This window comes from Corvus brachyrhynchos, unplaced genomic scaffold (assembly GCF_000691975.1).
Source record: "Corvus brachyrhynchos isolate BGI_N302 unplaced genomic scaffold, ASM69197v1 scaffold101, whole genome shotgun sequence".
NCBI lineage: Eukaryota > Metazoa > Chordata > Aves > Passeriformes > Corvidae > Corvus > Corvus brachyrhynchos.
In genome coordinates this window covers 2,837,318-2,845,722 of record NW_008237239.1, presented here as the reverse complement: position 1 = coordinate 2,845,722, position 8,405 = coordinate 2,837,318, and the positions used below count along the sequence as shown (strand labels likewise).

General features: G+C 38.5%; 1 protein-coding gene across 1 annotated transcript in view; it reads right to left on the bottom strand.

The window, feature by feature from the left end:
* Window positions 1-750: 750 nt before the first annotated feature.
* CDC73 (cell division cycle 73) overlaps window positions 751-8,405 on the bottom strand; it is a gene marked incomplete at its 5' end in the record, with an annotated part of 96,734 nt that continues 89,079 nt past the window's right edge. Inside the window, 4 exons of the mRNA XM_008630458.2 lie at window positions 751-2,240; window positions 3,106-3,247; window positions 6,318-6,418; window positions 8,185-8,346. Coding sequence (XP_008628680.1) covers window positions 2,204-2,240; window positions 3,106-3,247; window positions 6,318-6,418; window positions 8,185-8,346 — 442 coding nt within the window. The remainder of the gene's footprint in view (window positions 2,241-3,105; window positions 3,248-6,317; window positions 6,419-8,184; window positions 8,347-8,405) is intronic.

The window sequence follows — 8,405 nt, the reverse complement described above, 5'->3', positions numbered from 1 at the left end:
TGTACCCAATACTGGATCTGGGATTACACCCGCACTGAAAACACAAGTGAAGTATAAGACACAGAAAAGATAACTGGCCCTTGCCTGTTGCAAACCCACTCTATGGCCTGCATGTCACACTGCATGTGAAGCACACACTTCTCCAAAATTTGCTTTTCAAATTGACTGCCCAGAAGTCTCTTTACAACAGCATAGGCCATATTGTACTGATTAAGTCTGAAAAAAAAACCATTTCTAATTGGAAATGTTTTAAGTTAAAAAATGCATACATGATATCCCACTATTTAAAGCAGAAATGAACTGTAAATGGAACCACTTGCTCATGGTAGCAGCTGCTGTGTTGGAAGAAGCCATTACAGCTTTGCTCTGTACAGTACAGGTTAAAACCAAGCATTCAATGTTTCAGACAACTCTAGTAAGACATGGACACATTTATAATAAGCTTAAGTACAGGGAAACCACGGTAACATGGTACTGCCCAGCTGCCCACACAAACAGGAGACATCCCAGTAGTCCTGTAGTGCCCACTCTTCCCAGTCACCACACTGAATCCATTCCAAAATCCAGGGTCAGCTGCTTCTAATCTTGGGATTCACAGGGGGTTGTTTAGGTGGTTTGAGTTTTTACATTTCCTTTAAGACCATTTGAAAATACAGTCTCAGTATAGCAGGGATGGAAACATACAATCAAAAGTCAGACCTCACAGTCCTCATACATTTAAGACATAGTTTTAAAAACCTCTCACAGAGATGTGACTTTGGGTTTTATTGAAAATGAAGCTAAGATCAAATAAAAACTAAAACAGAATAGGTAGAACATTTTATTTTTGTCAAACCTTAAATGTAAAGTATATTAAAAAAACATGGTTTGGAATTTCAAGAACAGGAATATAAACATGTATCCATGTATCTTCTATCCCAGAAAAAAAATCATGCAGGTGTTACAGAATTTGATCATTCTCTACATTCACTGGTATGCAACATCAACTTAATGTTATTCCATAGATACAGAGATGCTGTAAATTGGTACAAATACCAGGGTCCTCTGGCCTCACACTGGAGATGAAGCAAATCTGTTCTTTGGTAATTGGAGAAGGCTGATTTTCCATTCCAATGCAGGACTCTTAGGAGGCCACATTAGCCACTCAGCTCAGAAAATTATAACTCCTGTAGATAGTCTGGGCTACTTTTGTCACAAGAAAATAGTATTAGAGGTATAAATGCAAAGCAGTTAAAATTTTTCATTCCTTGTGGCGGCTCTTCCAGGACAAAAAAAAAAAAATCCCAACTCTCTCCTCCTCTATTCATCGTTTAATCTAAGTAACATTTAGACTCATATGCAAAGGTATTTGCTAGATGGGAATGTACACATGCATACTTTCAGTTTAAATAAAGAGACGTGTGTGGAGAATGGCAATTTAAAGTTAACATGACTTGAAGGTACGCCTATAATAAAGTTTCAAGATTTAGTAAACTGGGACATTACAAATCCAAAAAAAGTGTTTCTAGATTTTTCATCTTCCCTTTTTCAACAAAGACTGACAGAATATACATATACAGGTTGACATTTTGATTTATCCAAAACAACTTTCACTTTGCTCAGTTTGCAAGTCCTATTGACTAAAATGTAATATCATTCACAACAAAATATTTTCAGTAAGTGAAACGGTAAGCAAAGAAACCCCAAACTAAGCTCAGAAGCTAAGTGGTTTAGAAAGCCTGGAAACATCTACGTGTGCATCAGTGTGTCTATAACTTTTTTGTACACTATATCTATAGACACACCCACACATTATTTACACACAGCCGTGCGCACACGCGCACACACACGTGGGGAACCTGCCGTGGAGATCCAGCTATTGTCTACTCAGGAACAAAACACATCATTTAAAAATGTGGCTAATTTAACAAAACAGAGAAGAAACTGCTGCTATCAAAATATACAATTTGGATTGCAGACTAGAAGGCTAACAACATTAAAAAAATAGTTTTAAGCAAAACCCCTTTGCTTCTGAATAACAACAGGTATCAACCTGCCATAGCATGAATCATCCAAACAAGATTTTATAAAAAGTTTAAACTGTGACCCTTCCTCATTTGTAAAGTTCTTGACATATCATATAGTGCGAGCTCTGGTCTCCAAACTGGAGCCCCTTCTATTTTTTTCAATCCATACTTCAGGAAATAAATGGCAGCTGAAGGATTCAGAATCTCAAGTGAGATTTGTGCTTTACCATATACCTGAAAAAAAATTAACAGAAGATAGCATTACTACCCTTGTGGCATTTATAGGAATTTTACTCACAGGAATAAAATGCACAGGCACTGCTAAAACAGAATGCTTAGGGAACTAGAAAGTTGCTGAAGAGATGCCATGTGCCATGTACCATATAGAGCTCTGTGTTATGCACAGGATTTGTCCCACTAAGTAACAGCCAGCTACAGCCTTGCCTCAAAGAAAACTCATGTTTTCCAAGGCATTGCATGACTTCTAACATTGAAAGACTGCTGTTAAAAATAACTAGTTCATTCTGGGAGTTCAGATATGTTGTTAATCTGAGACTTTTAAATAGAAAGCCATGGAAAGTTTGACAATTGGAATTATTTTGACAATTCCCACAGGATTTTTCTTTTTCACTCAATCATTCAAGCAGTTTGCTATGCAATCAACATGAAAAGATTAAACATTCATGAAATGCATGGGCTTCTCCACTCCCTCAATATTTCTTCAACTGCTTCATGATAATAAAGTTTCTTCTCTACAACATGAAAAAGGTACTGCAGTGAACTTCCCCCTCAGGAGGGTTCTGACCAGAAGCAGAGTCAGAAGGTGGGGAATCATGGGACTAATCAATGATTAATGGTAACTACCCTTCCTTTAAATCCACACTTATTACACTTTGGAGATTATTACTTACAGTCTGTAAACATATACCACTACATTTTATTAACTGCATCATCAGGGAAAATCAAAACAAACACTATTTCCAGGCTAAAACATTGTTCAGATGTCTTAGTTGTAAACAATTCCCTGGTTGCCAGAACTTTTCACTCCCACCAAAACCATAAAAGCATGACCACCAAGGACTTGCAGCAGGAAACATACCTGTCCAAGGTTTCCCAGAAGCGTAGAAATACTGGCCTGTCCAAGTGCCTTTTGTGGTAGCTGAGCTCTAACACTGTTACATCCCATTTCTGTACGTTGGGATCCAGGCGCACTTCATCGTATTTGAGATGAAAAGCTTTAACTACAGCAAACAGGAAAGCATTTGGTACAAACACAAAGACTTTAGTGCTTTTTTATTGGTCAAAGAAAACTCCCACCTCACCCTTCTTTTTTCAGAATGAAGCCTGAGAGCAAAATTAATGAACCCATAACCCAAGGAAGTCAACTACTCCCTAAAGGGCACAGCTAAACATAGAGGTCGATGGCTCTCAGGCTATTCCAGGGTGAAGGGAAAGGGCAGCCAGATTCCAGGGGAACAGCACAAACACACTGCCAACTCAAGCACATTTTCTTTGAGAAACAAAGAAGGTATTTGTGAAAACCTCTGAACCACCAGAGAATTAAAAATAATAATAATAAAGGTATTTCTGAGACCATTGAGTAGGAAGCCTGGCTATACCCTGAAAGAATCCATAGAAGATTGATGGTAGAATGCCAGTGTAACCCCCAAATCATACATAAAGCATTCTGAGAAATCTAGTAACTGCCAATTTCCCCTGATCTAGCACTCAGTTAAAAATGGTAAAATATGAACTGTTATTTTTCTCTTGGGAAGTATTGTCACATGTGAATTAGGTAAAGCCTAAGCATTTACACAGTGAGCATTAAAACCAAAGTATTTAAGCCTTGGACAATTCCTATCTGGTAACCCAGTCTGAAGATTTTAGTAGTATTGGCAAAGTAAAACAGAAGCCACCAGTCTTGTGGAAACTAGTTATTTTTAATGCCATGGTTGTATCTTCTTCTGATACCACGCTCTTAATTTTGTCTTCCACAAAATCAGTCCTCTTTTCCAGATCTATCTAGGAACTTCCTAGAAGGCTGGTATGTGAAATAAGCTTTTTTTTCAGCTGACAAACTAAAGAAATTATCATCTGGCTTGTATCCCTGCCAGATAAATTTCCAAGCTTTGTGAATGGAAATGAAGAATACATATACATTATCTCTGCGATACAATGCTGCATGTATTCATGTAACTTCAGAGAAAACAAATAAAGATATACCAGGGCCACACATTTACAGAAAACTTCAACACCTGACAGAGTCTCTCCATTAAAGTTAAATGTTATGGAGCACAAGAGCATCCACTTCTGAACCTGAAACAAATCACTCCTAAAGCTCACTGATGTGCTCTGGGAGGAACACCTGAAAATGGCAGTCAAAATTAAGTATTTGTTCATGAAGGTGACAGCATTCAGAACCTCCTCTCAAACGTTCACTTGTAAATGTGAAATTAGGCTGGTTTGCTATGTGAGTATGAAACAGTCAGGCCACGCACAAGGAAAACTAAAGAGCAAAGTTTTAGAGAACTCAGCTAATGAAATGTTCTGTGACAAAGCAATTGAACAAATAAAACCAGCTTGGCAGACTCTGGCCCAGTACACATTTTACTGAGGAGTTCTTTCTTGTAAGCTACCTGCTTGCTTTCCAACAGGACAGGGACAAGCCTTGAATACTTGGTAACCACGACAGACCCAGAGACATGGAAGAAGAAATGCAAATCCCAGAAACCACATTTGTGAAGACTATTGAACACTATAAATATGGCAAAGCAACAACTTCAGATAGAAATAGATACATAAAACTGGACTGATACTCTCTGTGCTCCCTTCATTTACCTGTTTTCATTTGAGGGGTGAGTAAAGTCATTAGGAAAAGTTCAAGAAATATATTTTTATCAGGAAAATATTTTTAAAATACCATGCTTTGAAGCAATGGAATGTATTTCTAAAATTAAAGATCCATTTCAATGTATGAATTAAGACCAGATAATCCCTCTTTCACTTGAAAAACGTAAGAATTGGTACATCTTCAGCCTGAACTGTGCAGGCTGTGCTTGTGATCTTTTGGCATGTGAAGACCCAGAATGTCAAAGCAAGTCAGAACAACTGCTACGGCCCTCCATACATCTATATATAAAAATATTAAAATGAATAGGAAGCAGCACGTAACTGCTAGCTAGACCTTCAATATTTCACTGCATTTTTCTTGGCTTTGCTTTTCACAATTGCCATTTTCTCAGTATCTTTATTTTGAAGTGCTATTTCATTCTTTCATTAGTCTCTTTTGTTAAACTCTTTCCTGTGGCGTATTTTTACTTTTACAATGACTTTCAGGCTCTTTCTCTCTTTTTCTTTCCCTGCTCATTCTCAATCCCTCCTTTAAGTGACTCATTCTAATTTCTTGTTCACAGACCCATCCTTAGCTTTCTGTCCCACCCTTGAGTCTTCTTGCTGCTCACCAAAGTAGCATTCTCTTTCCAGATTCTACCCCACATACCAAAGAGGGGCACATACAAGACCTGATCAAACCTGCTTCCTCATCACACTGACTGCAAGATGACAGAACTGAACTACGGTGGGTTTGGGTTTGCTGCTATTTTTTTTTCTTTTGTGTATATCTGTTGGTTTGGGGTTTTTTAAACAATCTGAAACCATAGGACACTATCAAACAGTCTGTTTTCTAAGGCAACTCCAAACTGAAGCAACAGAGAAGCTGACAGATTCCTTAGATATTATGGCCCACCTCTCTGTCAAAGGGGTGAACTATGCCAGAGGAGTGCCTCAAAGCACCACAGTTGTGGGGACTCAAGAAATCTGTTCAGATCTATACAATGATAACATCTAGCTCACTTGAAACTCAGACTTTTTAAAACTCTGAAGTTTTTGTCAAACACCAGATCACATCTTCAATGCTTTCTTAGAGGCATACTACGTGATTAATTCTCTCTTCAAAATAGCACTGGAATGTGAAGACAGACTGTGAACCTGTTATCTGTGAATTGCTGGAATATGCATTGTCTGTTCACCCTTTTTTTAGAAGACTGGAAAGTAGATTTGTACACCAGCTATTTGTGACTCTTGTAGCTGACAGCTCTGAGAAGATTTCTATGAGCTTCCACAGATCAGAGCGGAACAAGCGCAGAGGGCATGGGAATATTCGCTTCCTTGAGGAAACCAAAGCCCAAAGTCTGCTCAGCTACCTGCACCCAACAGCGCTTTGGCAGCACTCTGTCATGAGCATAAACATCCTGCAAGAGCCCCCAAACACAACAACAAACCCCAAACCAAGGAACAAAATAAATCCCTTACTTTTTGCAAAGATATCGACGGGAGATCCGTCCGGCAGGAGCCAAGGCCAGCCCTTGAACTGCCAGGCGGGCCCCTGGACAAACACGGCCACCACGCGGTCCCTGGAACACACAGAGGGGTGGGCATGGGCATGGCCTGGAACATTTCAGTCACCTCCTGTCCTAAACAGGCAGCATGCCTTAGCATAGCTGCTGCTTTTATAGAGCAGGATAGCACATTTAACAACCACACCTCCAGCACAGCTGCTTTTCCTCTTGTAAAGAAAAAAAACCATTCAGGTGATTCCTCTGGGCTTTCAGCCCTGTCCCTTTGCAGAAGGCAGCTCAGTTTCTCATGTTACAATTTTTAGAAGCCAGTGTTTATTTGTTGTCGTAGTTACTTTGCTTTTGAAAAGTGCTCCAGCATTTTCAGAGATAATCTTCTGCGAATGGCACTGTAAACTGAGATGTGCAGATTTAAAAGCCTTTATTCTCAGCACTGCTGCCTTCCAGGCTGAAAATTCATGAGCAGCAACAGCTGCTAAATTTCTGCAAAGTGCACTGGCTATTTTAAGAGTACACAACCATTACCTGTGGTCTAAGAAAATAAATTTGTGATTAAGATGAAGCTTTTGCATTAGTAAAATTTAAAAAAACCCACCTTTGAGAATAAACAACCTCCCACATATGGTCTACTTTTCTCTTGATCATTTACATCATCCAACTGCGGTTCCTACCCACCATAACAAAGAATTACCTCTCTAATCTAATCCCCAAATTTAATTTATCATTAAATCCACTAAATCCCAAATGGAAAAGAATAATCAAGGTGAAGTTTTGTGGTCTAGAGGGGTTTTTTTGCAGGTTTTGTAATGGCTTCCTTGGATAAAACCAAGATTAAAAAACCCACACCACTTCATGTCTTTGGTCAGAAGTACTTCAGAAAGTAGTTTAGATGGTTCTTAAAGGTTTGATCATTAAACATTTTAAGTGCTATTTAATATTCAGAATTTTAAATACATGGATTTCTGATTAGTTCAAGGTCTAAATACAGAGAATAATTGATTTAGGAACAGAACCTTTTCAAAGTATTCCTCTCCATTAAAATCTAATTTGGAAATTGCAAAACCTCCAAATATGTCATCATCCATGTCCCAGATCTTCTCACTTGTGAGGAAGAAGTAAAAATGCTGCATAATGCACTTCATCAAATAACAAAAAGATGTCAAACAACAATAAAAATGCTTCTTCAGAGTTTTCCTGTTCAAAGAGAGCTATTTTTTATAGCCTTGAAGAATGGACTACAGACCAAATAATCCGTCCCAGCTTTTTCATAAAAGTAAAAACTACCTATGATTCCCTTTCTGCAACTAGGGCTTTTCCTTCAGAAGTAAAACTCCAGTAGCTCCAATACTGGAATCACAGTTCAGTCTTACTGTCTGATGTATTTTCTTTCATTAACTATTAAAAAAGTTGGAATGTCAGATGCTGATGGCCTGCAAACATATATTCCCAACAAGCTCTCCCTCAGAAAACAGACAGGAAAGGAGTGGTTTTCTTGCAGATCATGTTTCAGTGACTTGCACATTATGCTGTCACAAACCAGAAAAATAATATGAACATTTCTATTTAAATTTCTGGAACATTTCTGGCAAAATTAGTAGAGTAGCTATGCTGCTCACACTGTTAAAATGTAAAGTGTTGCAAGTTTTTAGATGAATTTAGTTTCATCTTATTTTCACCTGAAAAAAAAGACTCCTATACAGTTAATAAAATCCAGCCTTATATCTGTATCTTCACTTTTCAGTAGATTTCAGGTCATTTTATTGGTCCCCTTCAAATTCTGCATTGTCCTGGTAAAAAATTGTGTAAAGGAGAAATGTTCTTACCAGTCTTGTGGCATAAGTTTCAGAGGTTGATCTACGACTCGGTAAGGGACAGTGACGCTGACTGTGGTTCCCCCAGGCTGCATCTGGTCCTTCCTCCTCTGTATTAGAGTCTCATTCTCTCGTTGACAGCCCTGCTTCTTCTTCTCATCTGATGGTACAAACCTTAGGGAACAACAAACCCCTCAGTAGACAAGGGCAATTTACTTGATGGGATCAGCAGG